The 20980-nt window shown below is 43.4% G+C and overlaps 1 protein-coding gene across 3 annotated transcripts in view; it reads left to right on the top strand.

Annotated features, from left to right (window-relative positions):
* The window catches only part of ATF2 (activating transcription factor 2), a 97046-nt gene that overhangs the window by 36018 nt on the left and 40048 nt on the right, over nt 1-20980 (top strand). For all 3 annotated transcript variants that reach the window (XM_069733183.1, XM_069733184.1, XM_069733185.1), the window contains exons 9-10: nt 9593-9742; nt 13891-14100. In XM_069733183.1, coding sequence (XP_069589284.1) covers nt 9593-9742; nt 13891-14100 — 360 coding nt within the window. The remainder of the gene's footprint in view (nt 1-9592; nt 9743-13890; nt 14101-20980) is intronic.

Genomic DNA, 20980 nt, shown 5'->3' with positions numbered 1-20980 from the left:
TAGTTAGCTGTTATTGGTTGTAACCATGGATACCTAAGCTGCTGCAGTGCCCTGCACATGGGGTAAGTCACATAGCGAATCAGAAAAACTATACTATATTTTGAATTGGAGGTATTTGCTAATAATATTATTATTATTACACCTACTACATATTGGGATAGGATCTTAGAGATGGGAATATCCCTTTAAGGCTGTGTTCACATCCGCAATCTGGTTTCTATTAACTGAAACCTTAACACTGTTCCGGAACCACTGCATGGTGGTTTATGCCAAGGTGTTTGCGCAGTTTTGGTTAATAAGTTGGAAAGCCCCAAAGGATATGATTGCAGCGATCAGAGTTTTGTCTCACAAATTTTGTATTACGTGCCGAAATATGCATGAGAAAAACCTTGGGATAGCTGCAGGCTGGGATATTAGGAGTTAACGCCTCTACTGCACACTCTTGGCCAGGGTGTGAGCTGGCACAAGTGACCGAGCGCAATGGAATCCAGCTGTACACTATGTAAGATAAAAGCTGTTGTTCCTGGAGAATGGTAGTAGATAGAAAACCTATGCTTATTTTCATGCAGTCTAACCTATTTTAAAGCAATTTGATAACTGTAGAATACTCCTTTAATCAACCAATGAAATGTTTCGTCTCGAAATAACAGAACCTTTCTCAAGCATGGGTTGATTAAAATCCGACTTTGGAGTGCTGCCCCTATTTTTTTTAATTTGTTTTCAAGAGGTTTTGGTGATATATTTGGGGCTTTGTACCCATTTTTTCATGAAAAGTGCTGCTTTTACTTTTGTATATTGTAATGACTGAATATATCGGTGCAGCTCTGCTTTACAGAAGCGGCAGCCAGACTCCTGCTGATCTCCTAGAGGCAAAGCCTGAAGAATATTGTGATCCATCATCCTGAAACTTCCTCCCTGTGATAGCCAGTGGCTTCCTCCATGTCGGACGCCATCGACAGTTATCTAACGTGTGCATCTAGCTGGAATCCCTGCACCAACAATAGTGCCGCCTAGGGTTGGATATATGTCTGCCTTCTGGATTTGGGTCATGTATCGTTTCCCGCATGATCTAGGGCCGACGTTCCACAATATGTGATCTAGGGTTGCCCCCCGTCTGTGTATCGTGTATTTTTCTTCATTTTATCCATACGATTTATTGCCGGGTCTGTTGAGGAAAGAACATTTTGTGAATACAGAGTCAGCCCCCTCCTCTAGAGTCACGCTTGTACTAAACGGTGCACACAGTTTTGCAAGCACCATTAACCCTCAACTGTTCCCAATGGGGCCAGCAACATATTGCACTGGAGGGGTGTAAGGATTAAACAAATCTCATTGTGTACATTTATTTAATTTCACAAATCTTTAGGGGGGTAAAATCCTGTTCTCCGTTTTGCCCTCCAGTGCTAAGTCACACCTAATCAGTTCTCTTAAACGGTGCGAGACTGTGACATATAGCTCGTGTCTGCGAGACCATACGGTATCTGCCGAGCGGTCCGGGCACACAAGGAGATGATGAGAAATCATGGCTGCTGTTTCCTTTGCATGCGATCACCGACTCGCCCTGCAGTCATTCTTCAACATAATGATTTTTTATGTGTCTTTTCACTAGGCCTACGTGCGCGGTAACTGAACTCCGGTTTGTTTTTCAGGCAATATTTGGGGGGGTTTGGTGGAATTACTACGGCCGTGTTCAGACCACAGCCGGCGTGTAGGTCTCACTCGGGTGTTGTAAAATCTGCGTCTCAGCAGTGAAATTGCAAAACCAAGAGGGAAAAGTTGTGGAGCTCTGAAAATCACAGGATGGATAGACATGTTACTGATCTGCAAGCGATGAAAACGTGGAACATGGTAAAAACATAGTATCGGGCATGAGCGCCACATGCAGAAATCCCGGCACTCACAGCCTCGGCTGATATCAGTGAGATTAATGGTTATCCAAGGAATGTTCTGCAGCACTGAATGCAAATCATCAAGATCCGCTGCTGGCAGCTTCCTTTGTTATTGCCGATCATTGGCGTCCCAGATGTGCTCAATGGAAGACAAGTCTGGAGACATTGCAGGCCGTGGTGGCACAGTAGAATGAGCAACATGTGGCCTGGGGTCGTCGTATTGAAAACTATCCTCTTTAGCTTCATGTCTGCTTTCCTTCCCTGACACCTGACGTCACACAGACAGTGAGCTATCAGTAGAGAGACTGGTGCTGAGCGGGGAAACAACCAATGGGGCAGTGGCTACCTAAGTGCTCTGCCACGCCCAGAGCACTTCACACCTTATTTGCATATGAATTAAAAATACTAATTACTCTGCAATGCAGTAACAAATAGAAGATATACAGGCGTGGATGAATTTACTTTTCAAAGACCTGCAATTCCACAGATGCTGTTTGTGCGTGTGTGGGGAGGGTTTGATCTTACTGAAAGATTCCCTTCAATCGCTAGTTATAAGGGTTCGTGCAGACGGCTGTATTTTTAGTCTTGTTGCAATCCGGTTAAACATTGGATCACACTTGGGCCGATGTTATTCTTTGGGGCCGTGCACATGTCCGATTGATTTTTCTTTTTTTCGACCGAGACTGTCCGTGGAAAAAGTAGCAGCATGGCCGAGTTGCATCCAATTATCGGATTTAATTTGGCCATGCAAGTCATTGAGTCCATGCAAAAAGTCCAAGTAACATAGTAACATAGTAACATAGTTAGTAAGGCCGAAAAAAGACATTTGTCCATCCAGTTCAGCCTATATTCCATCATAATAAATCCCCAGATCTACGTCCTTCTACAGAACCTAATAATTGTATGATACAATATTGTTCTGCTCCAGGAAGACATCCAGGCCTCTCTTGAACCCCTCGACTGAGTTCGCCATCACCACCTCCTCAGGCAAGCAATTCCAGATTCTCACTGCCCTAACAGTAAAGAATCCTCTTCTATGTTGGTGGAAAAACCTTCTCTCCTCCAGACGCAAAGAATGCCCCCTTGTGCCCGTCACCTTCCTTGTTATAAACAGATCCTCAGCGAGATATTTGTATTGTCCCCTTATATACTTATACATGGTTATTAGATCGCCCCTCAGTCGTCTTTTTTCTAGACTAAATAATCCTAATTTCGCTAATCTATCTGGGTATTGTAGTTCTCCCATCCCCTTTATTAATTTTGTTGCCCTCCTTTGTACTCTCTCTAGTTCCATTATATCCTTCCTGAGCACCGGTGCCCAAAACTGGACACAGTACTCCATGTGCGGTCTAACTAGGGATTTGTACAGAGGCAGTATAATGCTCTCATCATGTGTATCCAGACCTCTTTTAATGCACCCCATGATCCTGTTTGCCTTGGCAGCTGCTGCCTGGCACTGGCTGCTCCAGGTAAGTTTATCATTAACTAGGATCCCCAAGTCCTTCTCCCTGTCAGATTTACCCAGTGGTTTCCCGTTCAGTGTGTAATGGTGATATTGATTCCCTCTTCCCATGTGTATAACCTTACATTTATCATTGTTAAACCTCATCTGCCACCTTTCAGCCCAAGTTTCCAACTTATCCAGATCCATCTGTAGCAGAATACTATCTTCTCTTGTATTAACTGCTTTACATAGTTTTGTATCATCTGCAAATATCGATATTTTACTGTGTAAACCTTCTACCAGATCATTAATGAATATGTTGAAGAGAACAGGTCCCAATACTGACCCCTGCGGTACCCCACTGGTCACAGCGACCCAGTTAGAGACTATACCATTTATAACCACCCTCTGCTTTCTATCACTAAGCCAGTTACTAACCCATTTACACACATTTTCCCCCAGACCAAGCATTCTCATTTTGTGTACCAACCTCTTGTGCGGCACGGTATCAAACGCTTTGGAAAAATCGAGATATACCACGTCCAATGACTCACCGTGGTCCAGTCTATAGCTTACCTCTTCATAAAAACTGATTAGATTGGTTTGACAGGAGCGATTTCTCATAAACCCATGCTGATATGGAGTTAAACAGTTATTCTCATTGAGATAATCCAGAATAACATCCCTCAGAAACCCTTCAAATATTTTACCAACAATAGAGGTTAGACTTACTGGCCTATAATTTCCAGGTTCACTTTTAGAGCCCTTTTTGAATATTGGCACCACATTTGCTATGCGCCAGTCCTGCGGAACAGACCCTGTCGCTATAGAGTCACTAAAAATAAGAAATAATGGTTTATCTATTACATTACTTAGTTCTCTTAGTACTCGTGGGTGTATGCCATCCGGACCCGGAGATTTATCTATTTTAATCTTATTTAGCCGGTTTCGCACCTCTTCTTGGGTTAGATTGGTGACCCTTAATATAGGGTTTTCATTGTTTCTTGGGATTTCACCTAGCATTTCATTTTCCACCGTGAATACCGTGGAGAAGAAGGTGTTTAATATGTTAGCTTTTTCCTCGTCATCTACAACCATTCTTTCCTCACTATTTTTTAAGGGGCCTACATTTTCAGTTTTTATTCTTTTACTATTGATATAGTTGAAGAACAGTTTGGGATTAGTTTTACTCTCCTTAGCAATGTGCTTCTCTGTTTCCTTTTTGGCAGCTTTAATTAGTTTTTTAGATAAAGTATTTTTCTCCCTATAGTTTTTTAGAGCTTCAATAGTGCCATCCTGCTTTAGTAGTGCAAATGCTTTCTTTTTACTGTTAATTGCCTGTCTTACTTCTTTGTTTAGCCACATTGGGTTTTTCCTATTTCTAGTCCTTTTATTCCCACAAGGTATAAACCGCTTACACTGCCTATTTAGGATGTTCTTAAACATTTCCCATTTATTATCTGTATTCTCATTTCTGAGGATATTGTCCCAGTCTACCAGATTAAGGGCATCTCTAAGCTGTTCAAACTTTGCCTTCCTAAAGTTCAATGTTTTTGTGACTCCCTGACAAGTCCCCCTAGTGAAAGACAGGTGAAACTGTACAATATTGTGGTCGCTATTTCCTAAATGCCCAACCACCTGCAGATTTGTTATTCTGTCAGGTCTATTAGATAGTATTAGGTCTAAAAGTGCTGCTCCTCTGGTTGGATTCTGCACCAATTGTGAAAGATAATTTTTCTTGGTTATTAGCAGAAACCTGTTGTTTTTATGGGTTTCACAGGTTTCTGTTTCCCAGTTAATATCCGGGTAGTTAAAGTCCCCCATAACCAGGACCTCATTATGGGTTGCAGCTTCATCTATCTGCTTTAGAAGTAGACTTTCCATGGTTTCTGTTATATTTGGGGGTTTGTAACAGACCCCAATGAGAATTTTGTTACCATTTTTCCCTCCATGAATTTCGACCCATATGGACTCGACATCCTCATTCCCTTCGCTAATATCCTCCCTTAAAGTGGACTTTAGACAAGACTTTACATAGAGACAAACCCCTCCTCCTCTCCGATTTTTACGATCCTTTCTAAACAGACTGTAACCCTGTAAGTTAACTGCCCAGTCATAGCTTTCATCTAACCATGTCTCGGTTATTCCCACTATGTCAAAGTTACCTGTAGATATTTCTGCTTCTAGTTCTTCCATCTTGTTTGTCAGGCTTCTGGCGTTTGCGAGCATGCAGTTTAGAGGATTTTGTTTTGTTCCAATCTCCTCACTGTGGATTGTTTTAGAAATGTTCTTACCTCCCTTCTGAGTATGTTTTCCTGGGTCGTCTTTGTTCGAGTCTAATGTTTTTCTTCCCGTCCCCTCTTCTTCTAGTTTAACGCCCTCCTGATGAGTGTAGCGAGTCTTCTCGCGAATGTGTGTTTCCCAGGTTTGTTGAGGTGTAGTCCGTCTCTGGCGAGGAGTCCATCATACCAGTAATTCACACCGTGGTCCAGGAATCCAAATCCTTGTTGTCTGCACCATCGTCTTAGCCAGTTGTTTGCATCAAGGATCCTGTTCCATCTCCTGGTGCCATGCCCGTCTACTGGAAGTCATTGAGTCCGTGCAGAAAAACGGACTGCACTTGGATGACATCTGAGTGCTGTCCAATTTCCATGGGATAAAAGAATGGGGAAGATGGAGAGTTTTTTTTTTTTTTTGTATCTTCTCATCTTAGAAAATCAGATCATACTCTGATCAGATTGTGATTTGCATAATTGGCCCAATTTTCTCGGATGAGACCAAATACAATCGTGTGGCTAACCTAATGTTTCTTTAAGCAGAATTTATTTTCTTCACGATTTCTCTAGTTTCTTCCTTAGCCTACTGACTATATCTGATTGCATTTCGGGTCTCTTTTCTGTCCTGTCCATTAACATGCCTACAAATTACACACTGGCTTTGATTTATCCCACTATCTGGATAATTTACTTTTTGATAATACAGAACCCATATTTTGTTTGTCCGGTAATGAACATCAGTGTGGGCTACCAGTTCTCTCTAGTAGATGTGAAATCGGGCCAAGACTTAGGTCCACGTGTTCTTACGATTTGTGATGGCTTTCCTTTTTGGTATTGCATTGTTCCCTGTCTTTATGTGGGTATTCCTATTTTTCTTCCTACAAGCCATAATATACCTTAGAATTCACTTGTATTGATTGAGGCTACGCACATCTAGTAGGCATGTGACCACATGTATGTAAATGGCACATCTGCAGTCACGCACCCGCCAGCACCGACACTAGAGTATACTGACAACGCACACTGGTAGGATTCACAAGTCTGCAGTCATAAAGTGCCTTGGACCCCAAGCCATGACAACCCCTTTAACAGTTGAAGTGTCATGATCCAGGCCGGGGTTTTTTTCTTGTTGTTCTCTCCCCAGTCTGGTCATGTGGGGGTTAACCCTCTCTGCCTCGTTCTGGATTCTGTGTGGCTATTTCAGTGTGCTGTGGCCTGCAGACCAATGTCAGTGATAGTTCATGCTTCCAGGCTAGAGCAGCTGACCCACTTGGTACCGTGTTTGTCCGCTGCCCATTTACTCTGTTCCCTTGACCTCCCTTTCCTGCCTCCCCGCTTGTCTTAGTGTTCGCTCTCTGTTCTTGGGCCTTTGGTATGTGACCCGGCTTGTCTTCTGACCTGTTTTACGGTCTCTCGTCTCGGTTATATCTGCTCCCATCTGGCTCTGACTTCTGGCTTGTATTTGACCACGTGTATTGCTGTGACCTCTGGTACTTCTTGTCCTGACAGTTTTGGACAGTCTGTGCCCACCTGGCACTACTATTCCCTATGCGACACACGCATATAGGTGAATGCATTAAAATTTCGAAAGCCATAATTAATTCTCTTCAACTTTATTAAATCATCACCTTAATTGGCATAGTGAGATTAATTTGGAGATGAGGATGACCTACATCAGAGCATGGCTAGATACAACACATAGACTTAATGGCCATTTAAAAGATGAATTTTTACCCCCCATAACGTGGGAACTCTGCATGTCAGCGCATGGAAATAACGAGAGAAAGGTCACTGACAAATGCTTAACTCCTGAGAGCATGACTACAATAATGGCCGAAGACCGGGGACAAATCCTCTTGGGGACCTCGGTACAAGCACAGGTGGAAGCCAGGTCTCCTCCTCTACAAATATTGATTTTCAGGTCTGGGGGGTTTTGTGGTTTTTTTTTTTTTCCTTAATCTTTGCAATTTAAATGTGCAGATGTAAATGTTACCGACAACTGCAGGTAAATTACGGTAAACGCGCTCCTTTAAGGATGCAGTCAATTTTCATTTCTTGCATTTTATTTTCTCTTCCAAGAGCCCTACTTTTTTATTTTTCCTTTATTATACCCATATGAGGGCTTATTTTTGCTGAACAAGTTGTACTTTCGAATGGCGCCATTAATTTTACCATATAATGTACAGTGGGGTGAAATGCAGTGCCATCACGGTTTTATGGGTTTTGTTATTCGACTTTTGACTTGGCACCATGATTCTCCAGTTTGGAACGATATTGGTTTATGTCGCCATTTTCCAACACCCATAACTGTTTTTTTTTTTTTTTTCCATCAGTGCACACGTGGGTTTTTTTTTCCATGCTTAGCTGTAATTTTTAATGGTACCATTTTGGGGTACCCATGACGTTTTGATCGCTTTTTATTGCATTTTTAGTGGTGAGGCAACCTAAAAAAAGGCAGTTCTGCAGCCAATTACTGGATTCAGTAGCTCATGCCATCAGCATCAGTGGAGCTGCTGCGCTCAGTGATTGGCTGCAGCAGTGATATATTGTGGCATCACTGCTGCAGCTAATATACAGAAACCGGAGCATCAGTCCCGAGCCATCGCTGGACCTGGGGAGGGTGAGTACATGTTTGGAAATGGTTTTGTTAAATTGGAAATCCCTTTTAATGAATACTTCATGAAATAGCGCACAATGTATCTGTTATTAAACTGACCCCTATGGTTGACACATGTCCCAGTCAGGCAGCCATCACAGCCTCAGTTCTTGGTGCACAAGTTAAAGAGGTTGTCCACTACTTTATCATTGATGACCTATCCTCAGGATAGGTCATCAATGTCTGATCAGTGGGAGTCCGACACCTGGCACCCCCACCGATCAGCTGTTATTGGTGTCCGCAGAGGTATCCGCCGCCCGGGAGTGCTCACTTCCGGAGCTGCTACATCTGATAGTGGGCGCCGTAGGCTACCGTACACCACCTCCTATTGATTTGAATAGGAGGCTTATGTGTTGTACCCTGTGGCGTCCACTGTCAGAAGATGGACAACTCTGAAAGTGAGTACTTGCGGCCGACACCGATAACAGCTGATCAGCGGGGACGACTGGTGCCGGACCCCAACCAATTAGACATTGATGACCTATCCCAAGGATAAAGTAGTGGGCAACCTCTTTAAACAGAAGCCAGAAAGGCCTAAGACTCTGTTCTGCAGTGTCTGATGGCAAAAAATAGTACGATCAACAACGGAAAACCACCATAACACTAAAGAAACCTAAAGTATCCCATGGAAGGTCCAATGGGATCCATTCGAAAACGGACCTACAATACTCGTCATGGTGCTGGTAGAACCAGAAGAAATAATATTAAGTATGAACAGAGCCATAGACAAAAGCAGTATCAATTGGCAGTAATTCGTATCTACGATCAAATGTCCTATACATGTTTGTTTTTTTCCTACAGTCCGTTTAAATGGAAACTTTGAGTAGGATCCACCTTCCTAAGCCGTCTTTATGGGCGTAGAGTAAGATGATACCTTGATATCTGTGATCCAATGTCTTATTCCAGAGAAATCCATGTTTTTCTTAATATGTATTGAGCTGTTAAGATCTATGGGCCGGACATAGATCTCCCAAGAATCTGCCTCCAGATTTTATTGTAAATGAAGGGCGTGTTACCAGTGCAAGACATGTAATGGCAGACGGTCTGCTCTCCTAATATACATGTCTCACACAGGTAACACCTCCCTTCATCTCCAGTAAACTCTGAAGACAGATTCTCGGGGAGATCTATGTCCGGCTCGTAGATCTTAACAGCTCATTTTTCTTATAAATATCTCTGGAATAGGTCATCGGATCGCAGATACCAAGGTATTATTTTACTCAACTTTCTATAACCTGCATGCCCATATTGGCGGCTCAGGAGGGTTGATCCTACTGACACATTTCTTTTTTAGCTTGGTTAATAAGTTTTTCCTATTTTTTTATAGAGACTTAAAGCTGCCCTGACCCAGCAGCATCCTCAGGTAACAAACGGCGAAACCACCAAGGGGCAGACGAGTGTAACTGTGAAGACTCAGCCGGAGGAAGCTCAACCGCAGTCACTCCAGCAGCCTGCCACATCAACTACCGAAACCCCGGTATGTACCTCGCCACCGCATATGTCTAGCAACCCTGCAGCTTCCAAATATCAAGGACATACTGAATCTTACCAAACATTTGCCAACATTCTTATAATTATTTTAAAGGGGTTGTCCACTTTAAATGGCATTTGTTGTTTTTTGTTTTTTTTTTACGCACGGTCTATTACTGGCTGCAGAATGAGTTAACTGAGAATCCACCAGTCAGGCCGCTATGATGGTCTGATGAGGAATTTGTAACGGGTTTTATTTGTCTTTTTCTGAGTTTTTTTTGGTAATTTATGACCACAGACCACATCAAAGTTCAATGTGCAGGGACACAAAGAGCCTGTAAAATCAAAGCCGCGCAACATTTTTAATGAAACCCAATTGCACAAATGATTTTTCCTTTTAATTGCAGGAATTGTTATAACAATCAGATTGTAACAATTGCAAGTCCCATAGAGGGGACTATAAAAATAATCTTAAAAACATAAAAAAATAAACAAAACCTAAAATAAAGAACATCAAAATCACAAAAAAATGTTTTGCCACTAAAATATAAAAAAAAAAAGTACACATATCTGGTATTGGCGTGTCCGGAACGATAAGAGCTATGATTATTTAACCCTTAGAGTGAACACTATTAGAGAAAATTTAAAAAAAACACAGCAAAACGCTATTGTTTTTTCATCATCATACTAACCACAACAAGTGGTGTAGCAAAAAGTCATACGTAAAGAGGAAAAAAATTGGCTTTGCGGAAACGTAAAAAAGTTATAGCTCTCGGAATACAGCGATGATTAGATATATTTTTTTATACAATATAGTTCTTATGGTTTTGCTACTTTTGCACGCTAATAAAAACACACCGTGTATGAAATTGACCCAAAGAATAAAGCGGTCTTAAAACTTTTACCAAACAGTGAACAATTTGTGAATTGCTGTTTTTTGTTAATTCTTCTGGAAAAATTGGAATGAAAAGCGATCAAGAAATCTGATGCACCGCAAGAAAGGTACAGGAAAAAAAAAACAAAAAAAGTCAAGAAAAATATTTAGAATTGTAATACCTTTTAGCCACTGGGTAGGGGAGTAGTTTGTTACAGGGGGTCCTTTTGGGGCGAGATATGCTGTCCTGGTAGCTCCGTGGCTCTGCTAATCTGTCATGACACCCGCAAACCATCCCGGCAAAATCTGCACTATTGCGCTCCTTCCCTTCTGAGCTCTGCCGTTGCCCATAGTAGTTTCTGTTCTGACCACATGTGGGACATCTGCGTATTCTGGAGAAGTTACATAAGAAATTGTTCGGACCTGTTTTCTCCTACTTACCGATGTGAAATTTTTAAAAAAAAATTCCGCTAAGGCCATGTTCACACAGTGCGTTTTTTACTGCGGAACCGCAGCGTTTTTGCCGCTGCGGTTCCGCAGCTGTTTTCCATGCAGGGTACAGTACAATGTACCCTATGGAAAACAGGACCCACTGTGCACATGATGCGGGAATCGGGAAAAAAAGCCGCGCTGAATAGCCGCGGTAAAAAAGAAGGAGCATGTCACTTCTTTTTTCGGAGCCGCAGCGGTTCTGCACCCATAGACCTCCATTGTGAGGTCAAACCCGCAGTAAAACCCGCAGATCAAAAATATATCTGCGGGTTTTATTGCGGTTTGTAGTGCAGAACCGCTGCAGCAGGAAGTGCGGGGAGCGGGCGGAAGTGCGTGGGCGGAGTGTGGCTGCCCCGATCCCACCCCCCCATGATCCGATGCCCCCTCCCTGTGCTCCGATGCCCCCCCCCCCCCCCGTGCTCCGATGCCCTCCCCCCCCCCCCCCCCCCCGTGCTCCGATGCCCCCCCCCCGTGCCCTAATCTCCCCCCCTTATACTTACCCGGCCTCCCGGTGTCCGTCCGTCCGGCCGTCTTCTCCCTGGGCGCCGCCATCTTGCAAAATGGCGGGCGCATGCGCAGTGCGCCCGCCGAATCTGCCGGCCGGCAGATTCGTTCCAAAGTGCATTTTGATCACTGAGATATAACCTATCTCAGTGATCAAAATAAAAAAATAGTAAATGACACTCCCCCCCCCCCCCCTTTGTCACCCCCATAGGTAGGGACAATAAAAAAATTAAGAATTTTTTTTTTTTTTTTTCCACTAAGGTTAGAATAGGGTTAGGGGTAGGGTTAGGGTATTTTCAGCCATTTTAACCCTAAAAAACTTCCTAGAAAACACACAGACTCTGCATAGAAAACTGCATAAAAAAAAGGATCAAAAAACGCATCAAAAAACGCACCAAAAAAGCACCAAAAAAAGGACCTGCGTTTTCTGCCAAGAGCTGCGGTTTCAGTCCCGAAAAAAAAAGGATGGAAATCAGGAACGTGTGAACATACCCTAAAGCAGCATTTAAAAAAGAAATGAAATGTTTTATTTTCCTTCCATTTTGTGTTAATTCTTTTGAAGAACCTGAAGTTAACAAATATGTGATGAGCAAACGTGCTGGGATAAGGTGTTATCTGAGCATGCTCGGGTGCTGACCGAGTGTCTTCGGCGTGCTCGAATAATATGTTTGAGTCCGCGCGGCTGTATGTTTCACGCTTTTCGACAGTCGCCGCACATGCAGGGATTGCTTGTTTGTTAGCCAATCCCCATGTTTGAAGGGCAGCAAAATTAAAAGTTTGAAAATTGCAAATTTTTCAAAATTTTGTTAACAATTTTCAGATATTTTCAGAAATAAACACAACTCGTAGCCACAGACATCTTCCACTAATATAAAGTCCAATGTGTCACGGTCTCAGAATCCCTGGAATAGGCTGAAGCATTCTTGACTTATTAACACATAATGTGACACAAGTCGTATTTTTAAAATTTTGGCTTTTAAAAAAAGGTGGAATTGGAAAAAAATTATGGCCTGGACCTACTTTGGCAGAAAGGGGTTAAAGTCCTGACTTTGGCGAGGATTTTCTTAAAGGGAACCTGTCACCCCCAAAATCGAAGATGAGCTAAGCCCACCAGCATCAGGGGCTTATCTACAGCATTCTGTAATGCTGTAGATAAGCCCCCGATGTATCCTGAAAGATGAGAATAAGAGATTATATTATACTCACCCAGGGGCGACCCTGGTGCGGTCTGATGGGTGTCGCGGTCCGGTCTGGGGCCTCCCATCTTCATAGGATGACGTCCTCTTCTTGTCTTCACGCTGCAGCTCCGGCACAGGTGTACATTGTCTTCCCTGTTGAGGGCAAAGCAAAGTACTGCAGTGCACAGGAGCTGGGCCTCTCTGACCTTTCCCGGTGCCTGCGCACTGCAGTACTTTGCTCTGCCCTCAACAAGACAGACAAAGTATGCCGGAGCTGCAGCGTGAAGACAAGAAGAGGACGTCATCGTTAGAAGATAGGAGGCCCCGGACCGGACCCCGACGCCCATCGTACCAGGACCGCCCCTGGGTGAGTATAATTTAGCCTCTTTTTCTCATCTTTCAGGTTACATCGGGCAATGTGGCTCTGGGTGCAACAGCTGTGATAGAATCACAGTATTCTCTACTGCAGATCTAGCAGATCTCTGAATGCTGAGCTCTGTATAGCCCCGCCCACACCACTGATTGGCTGCTTTCTGTGTGCACTGTACATTGACAGCTGCTAATCAAGGAGTGGGGGCGTGGTTGGACCAGGAAGCAGGAGACTCCTAATCCTGTAGTGATAATCTCCTGCTAATAAAACACTGATTGTATTAAACCCGCAAAACACAGCCCCAGTAAGTGACACATCGCTGGAATCAGAGTCTCGGACCCTACATCATGGTGCTCTCAGATTACATGGTAAAAACCTGCTGACATATTCCCTTTAATTCTCATGTTAGCCGTACCGTCTGTGTTATGGTGCCTGCATGACACGTGCTTACAGTCTACAGAAATGTGAGTGCCATGTGTTATCATGGCTTTACGATGCCGTCTATCTGCAGTAAAGGAGCGATTTTCCACCTTTGCTCTCTGCACCTCCTCGACATCTCCTGAACAGAAGGCCGTTCTGGGAGATTGCTTCACCAGCTGTTGCCTCCGTTGTTTAATGCTTACATTTTCCTTTTTTTGGGGGGGGAGCGGGGGGCTTTTTGATGGAACGCAGAAGGGAAAAAGTTGTATATACAAATGAGCCAGACGCCAAACTACTTTGTCCTTGTTTTGTCGCAGGCGTCTCCAGCTCCCCCCGCACCACAAACTCAAAGCACAGGAGGGGGGCGTCGGAGGAAAGCAGCGAGCGATGACCCAGATGAAAAGAGGAGGAAGTTTTTAGAACGGAACCGCGCTGCCGCTTCCCGGTGCAGGCAGAAGAGGAAAGTGTGGGTGCAATCCTTGGAAAAGAAAGCCGAGGATCTGGGTTCATTTAATGTGCAGCTACAGGTATGGATGACCTGGAAAATCGGGGGGGGGAATAAAAAACCATCGTGAAATGAACATTCTTCGTTGCGTAGATCTTCATCCCAGTGTAACGTGGTTACAGTCTCGTAAACTGGTAATCATTTCAAAGAAGCGGAAGCGGCCTTTTATGTTCCTCCCTCCCGTCCGTATGATGGAATGCTGTCTAACATTCCTCCTGCTCCGATACATTGAATCCGAAGGCTTTATAGGGAAAGCCGACAGGATAGAAATGGTTTGCGGTGTAATGAAATGCCTTGCAGGATGAATCTCACAATTAGACGGCCGGGGACGATGACAGTTGTCATTCTGCTCGTTTATTTGCAGTCTGTCTTCCGTAGAACATATTTTTGGGGGGGATCGGGGATCATTATGTTAATTCAACCCATAACCGGCTGGAAGTTCTTTCGAGACACCGCCAGTGAAGGAGCGGGATCTTCACACATACACAGTAATGAAGCCCCTTAATACATTTTTTTAAGGCAATTAAAGCTTTGCATGGTTTATTCCATTCATTATAAGAACATATTACAGTCCTGAAAGCAAACAGAGCCATGCCTCGCAGGGCTGGCATAAAACGCTGACACTTTCATCACTTGTCACGGAATTCATTGTGTACTTAGTTCTCAAACTATAAAAACAATCATTGATTTGTTTGCCTCCATCTACATTTTTTTTCCCTATGCAGTCGTATCTGGGGGCTCAAAGACTCCTCTGCCACATGAGAATGCACCATTTTTGCCAATTTTGCAGGTTTTGCATTGAGGCCTAGAAGCTTCAAGTTATGTCTCTGAATGACCCATAGAACAGGAATAAATATATGTTCAATGAGACCCCCACTGATGGCTAAGGCAGAGTTCCCAAGCCCCCCGTCCTTCCATACTGTACGATTGCCGTTAGAGGCTGTTGGATTGGCACGGCGGTCGAGGATGCGTGCCATCGTTTGGTGATAACGGAGGCAGCATAGCGCTGTGCTTAGCGGCTCCATCAGTTCCATAGACTTTAATGGGGCAGCACAACACATGCTCAGTCACCACTGCATTTAACTCCTTCCCACCACAGCCAGTTTTCATTTCTGCATTTACTTTTTTTATTTTTTTTTCCTTCCCCTTTTTCCATGTGATATGACTTTTTTTCTTCTGATTCACCCATAGTAGAGCGTTTTTGTTTTTTTGTGGTACAAGTTGCAGTTTTGAAAGACACCGTTCAATTTACTATCTAATGTGCTAAAAAAATAGGCCAAGCAATTCCAAGTGTGGTGAAATGATGAAAAAAAAAATACTTTTCTGCTATTGTTTTTTTGGTTGTTTATTGAGCAGCAAAAATTACAGGGCAACATTATTCTTCAGGTCAGCACAATTACAGCATAAGCGAACATGTTAATTTTTTTAATATATATATATATATATATATATATATATATATATTTATATATATTAGTTGTTAAGAAAAAATTAACTAATTTGTAAAAACTATTTGTATTATTTATTTTTTTTTTGATCCATAACTTTTTAAAACTTCTTCCTCAAAGAACTTTGTTGCTGGATTGTTGTTTTGCATAGCAAACTGTAGTTTTTATTGGTATGATTGCATGTTGCGTACAATATTTTGATTGCTTTTTACTGCATTATTTGGGGGAAGTGAAGCAAATATACAAGAGCAATTTTGGTGTGTGCTTTATGGCGTTACTGTACAGGATAAATATCATTATGTTTTGATATATATATCTGAATTTTGTGGACATGTGATACCAAATATGTTTTGGGTTTTTTCTACATTTTTTTTTTTTTTAAATTAGGGAAATAAGGGTGATAAGGTTACTTGACCTGAGTTTGATCAGTTGATCATATACTGCAATACCATAAAGAGATTGTCCACTACTTTTTTTTAGGATCGGTCATCAATGTCTGATCGTTTGGGGTCCAACACCCGGCCCCCATCCCCCACTCCTTGATCAGCTGGTCCCGGTGGCGGCCGCCGGCTGGAACTGCTTCATTGTGGAGCTGCTCCTTCTTATGATAGTGGCCACGGCAGGGTACTGCACATCCGCATCCTATTAATATGAATATGAGGAGGATGTGCTGTACCCTGCCATGGCCACTATCATAAGAAGGAGCAGCTCCACAGTTGAGCAGTGCCGGCCACCAAGGACACTGAGAACAGGTGATCGACGGAGGTGCCGGGTGTCGGACCCCAACTGATCAGACATTGATGACCTCTCCTTATGGATAGGTAATCATAGCGATGAGCGAGTGTACTCGTTGCTCGAGTTTTCCCGAGCACGCTCGGGTGGTCTTTGTAACTGCTCGGAGATTTAGTTTTCATCGCCGCAGCTGCATGATTTACAGCTACTAGCCAGGCTGAATACATGTGGGGATTCCCTAGCAACCAAGCAACCCCCACATGTACTCAGGCTGGGTAGCAGCTGTAAATCATTCAGCTGTGGCGATGAAAACTAAATCTCCGAACACTTACAAATACTCAGAGATCACCCGAGCGTGCTCAGGAAAACCCGAGCAACGAGTATATTCGCTCATCACTAGTAATCAATGAAAAAGTAGTGAACAACCTCGTAAAATTTATTCCATTGATTTAGCAATTTCAGTGTGTGGGAGGTTGAGGAGACTTTCAGTATTCTCCAAGGTACGATTGTCATCATGGCCGATGAGGGCCCAAAAAATTGGCGCACCGAGGAGAACGTGACCCTTAAGGGCCCCTGTTGGTGAGTGACTGCGGCATTTAGATGGTAAACAGCAGCTATCGGAGCTAGCTCCAGTTGCTGCTGTCAGCGCCAGGTTCTGGTTGTATAATACATTTATCACCTATCCGTATAGTAGTTGATGGATGTATCATCACCTGGAGACCCTCAGCATGCAGATTCCTGCTCATCATAGTCTATGAGAGTGATGAAGGCAGCTCTGTACAATGTGCGGCCGTCTTTGTCAGTCCTAATGATGTGGAATAAGATGGCCGTGTGAGGAGGAACAGAGGACTCTTGACCCCTGTTAAAGTGATTACTGAGGGTCCCACTGATTATATACATATCCCCTATCCTAAATGTCATGGTTGTGAAACCCTATTAAATTCTTAGATGGTTTCAATGTAAAGAAAGTGTTCAGTGCAAAGCCTGTTTCCTCACGTCGCTTTTGTCATGCGATACCAATTGGCTCCATCAGTGTTTTTCTCGCACCGTAATTTACTTTCTTTGTCAAAGCCAAGGTTTTTTCTTTTTATGCCCAAAGGCTTCCACATCCCCAACATTTTTTTCTTATATGTGCAGTGGTAGCAGAATCTGAGAACACATTGGTGCCAGACCCAGAATTTAAAGAGGTGTGAAAGGCTCTGCTGGGAGTTGTCACGTTGCACATACAGGGCACATGGGAGCCACGGTTAGGGGTCCACGTGGTCCTGCTTTATATGTCACTGACTCTGAAATATCCATAGGCGATGGTCCTGCCTATCACATTACTCTCACCACGTCGGTAGTGCCAAGCTCACTGCCGCTAGATGATGGACAGCAGACCATCCGAATATTGCAGAATAGACATTCATACGTATAATTAATATTTCCAGTGATGACCTTGTGTATACAATTACCCCAGGGACAGAAGACCGTTAGTTATCATATGCATAAGTGGAATGAATACTAACCACTATCTGGTACTGTTCATCTGCTCTAACTAAAGTTTTCCCAGGTTATGTATGAACTTTGACGTAAAGGCTGAAGTTTCTGCAAAATGTATTTTTTTACGTTTACATTGGGAATATTGCCCAACTTGTACCTCTGATGTATGCAGACCGTATATTGACCCCCATAGTAAAAGAAATGTACCCTATGCGGTATACTTATTCCACTGTGTTCTTCTGTATGGGAAAGCGTGGCAGAGTACAGAATAAAAGTTATGAGTCATGGTGTGAACACACCCTATAGAAGAAAAGTAAATGAGGAGGAGGGGAAGGAAGGGGATGCAGCTGCAGCAGAATTGTCTATCCCAAAATATACTTCTCAGCATTGAAATTGCAACAGTGAAAACTAAAAGTTGCAGAATTGGGGAAATCACAGGATGGATAGACTTGTTACTGATATGCAAATAATGAAAAAATGGAAGCAAAATGTTCAAAATTTCTCAATGAGCAGAGATCCAAACACTTACAGCCTCGGCTGCTATCAATGAGAATACCACAGACAGCTGTTTCGGGGTATTTGCCCCTCATCAGTGTGGAGTTGGAAACTGGCTATTAGGAGCAGTACCTAGTAAAAGGACTATAAACATAAGGATGAATGACCTCGGGGAGATCAAAACATCCAACACCGCAGAGACACCATCACGTGTTTCTCAACGCAGTGATCCAGAACACTGCCCCCATGAGGGGCAAATACCCCGAAACAGCTGTCTGTGGATGGATACCATGTTTTGGCATAGGTGGTTTTCCTTTATGGATGCTGCCCTTCCCATGGTTGTTCCTTCCCGGTGAAAGACCTGGCTATTTATTGCTTGCGTTGAGAAACACGTGATGGTGTCTCCGCGGTGTTGGATGTTTTGAATTCCCCAAGGTCATTCATCCTTATGTTTATTGCCAGTCACTGTAAGACTGTAGCCATCTTCGTAGTGGCATTACTGTGATTGACGTAATCATGGTTTACAAAAAAACAGGCGCCGTGAGGCTTGGCAAACTGACTCCATTGCAAAACTCTGTGACACTTCGTATTGGAGGGAGAGCGTGCTTGTCCATGCCTGTGTGTGCACAGTATAACGAATCAGACTCCTGAAGTGTTGATACTGGTGCTGAATTTGAACCATCAGACTAAAAGCTCTTATAAGGGCTAATCTTTACTTTGATGTTTGTGTCACATACATTCTACATTTAGGCTATGTGCACACGTTCAGGTTTTTTTTACATTATGCACTCTATCATTTAGAATGCATTCTGCATGTTTTGTGCACATGGATGCGTTTTTTTCCGCAAAAAAAACGCATTGCGGTAAAAAAAATGAGCATGTTCATTATTTTTGCGGATTTTCTGCGTTTTTCCCGCAATTCTATGCATTTGGGAAAAAACGCACAAAAAACGCGTCAAAAACGCAGTAAAATCGTGGTAAAAGCGCATGCGGATTTCTGGCAGAAATGTCCGGTGTTTGTCAGGAAAATTTCTGCAAGAAATCCTGACATGTGCACATACCCTTAGTCTAGAGGTAGGAGTAGGGACAGTGGCTGAAATCTGTAGGCAGGGATTAGGGCTTTGCAGTCCGTTGCTATATCTATGGCTGCGGCAGTTGCTGTTTTTTGTGTGTGTGTGTGTGTGTGTGTGTGTGTGTGTGTGAAAAAATGTAATATATTGTGATCCATCGAGAATGACATGCTTTGTGGTACATTTTGCTGTTATATAACACCAAAAAAGCATTGAAAAATTTTTGTCAATTAAATTATTTACCCATGCAGTATTCTGTGCTCTGGGGTACATTTCCGTGATATATAACGCTTCAAAAAAGCTTTAAAATAATTTTCTGTGTTCAGTTAGTCATCCATAGTGAGCGACAAAGATGGCAGAATTACGCAAGACTTCTGAGATAGTGACCGGAGGAATATTGGAGCCAGAGGAAGCTTGCGCAACAGCAGAGGTCAAAGGAGCCTGTGGTCCTCATCCAGTAGTTTTCCTGGAACCACCAAGTCCCGATCCCAGGCCGCAGCCTTCACCGCTGGGGTTCCTGCGGACTGTGGATGGGAGAGCCAGAATCCAGGAACTGGTGAGCGAACTGCGGAGTCTAGACTGGTCGGAAGAGACAAGGAGGCAAGCCAGGACTAGGGCTGGAGAAATGCCATCGGGCCCGCTAGCCTCAAGGTACCGATGGTTGGCATCCTGGGGGGTGGTCGTTATGTACGACCAGCAGCACAGAAGGGGGTCCATCGAAGAGATTGGACCCGTCATCATATTTCGTTCAACCATCGGGCAGTAGAGAAGGATCACTTGCCTCAAAGGCTGCAAAAGCTGACGGCTGGGGCCAGGGTCACCTTCCTCAAAACGGAGGGTCAACATCACTGGTATGCGGTGGTTTTGTTCCCAGAAGGAAGGGAGCAGAATGAACCCTTCTTGAGGAATGAACGGGTCTGGGAGAATCTCCTCAGTGGGGCTTGAGATGGGGCTACTACACTCCCTGGAGATTATACTGTCCTTGGGGTTCCCCATATCCTATGTGGGAACAGGCGATGGTGCGGATGACACAGGGGGCTGTCGACCATTTTTATATGTCGGGGGCTCTGGCATTACCAGAAGCCGGGTCACTTACAGCCCAAGCACCTGGAAATCGGGTTCCAGAATTCAGATAGAGGCAGTCCCCCCAGCTTCCTGAGGAAGGAGAAGAAGAAGCGGACACCTGAAGAGGATTACTGTATTACCCTTGTTATAATTTTTTCCTGGCTTTATACTTTGTGCAAAGCCTTTATGAGTGTAGGAGTACAGCAACTACGCTTTAAAAATATTTACTTTAAATACATTTTTCTGGATTCAATTAGTCATCCACACAGTTGAATGCAGCTATTGTTACATTATGGTGGTATGTAAAACAAAAAAAAAGCATTGGAAAATAATTCTGACATCAATTACTCATCCATAGTGTATTACTTCTTCTGAGGTATATTTCGGTGATATATAGCGCTCAAAAAAGCACAAAAAAAATCATCTTCATTCAATTACTCATCCATAGAGTACTATGTTTTCTGGGGTACATTTCGGTGGTATATAGCCATCAAAAAAAATTTTCAAGAAATTTTCGGAGTTCTATTGTTCATCCATAGTGTTACGCGTTCTGGGGTACATTTTGGTGGTATATAACCTTCACAACAAGTCAAAAAATTGGGCTGCTACA

The sequence above is a fragment of the Ranitomeya imitator genome, chromosome 7 (genome assembly GCF_032444005.1).
Source record: "Ranitomeya imitator isolate aRanImi1 chromosome 7, aRanImi1.pri, whole genome shotgun sequence".
In the NCBI taxonomy this organism is placed as follows: domain Eukaryota; kingdom Metazoa; phylum Chordata; class Amphibia; order Anura; family Dendrobatidae; genus Ranitomeya; species Ranitomeya imitator.
This window is presented reverse-complemented; position numbering and strand designations above follow the sequence as displayed.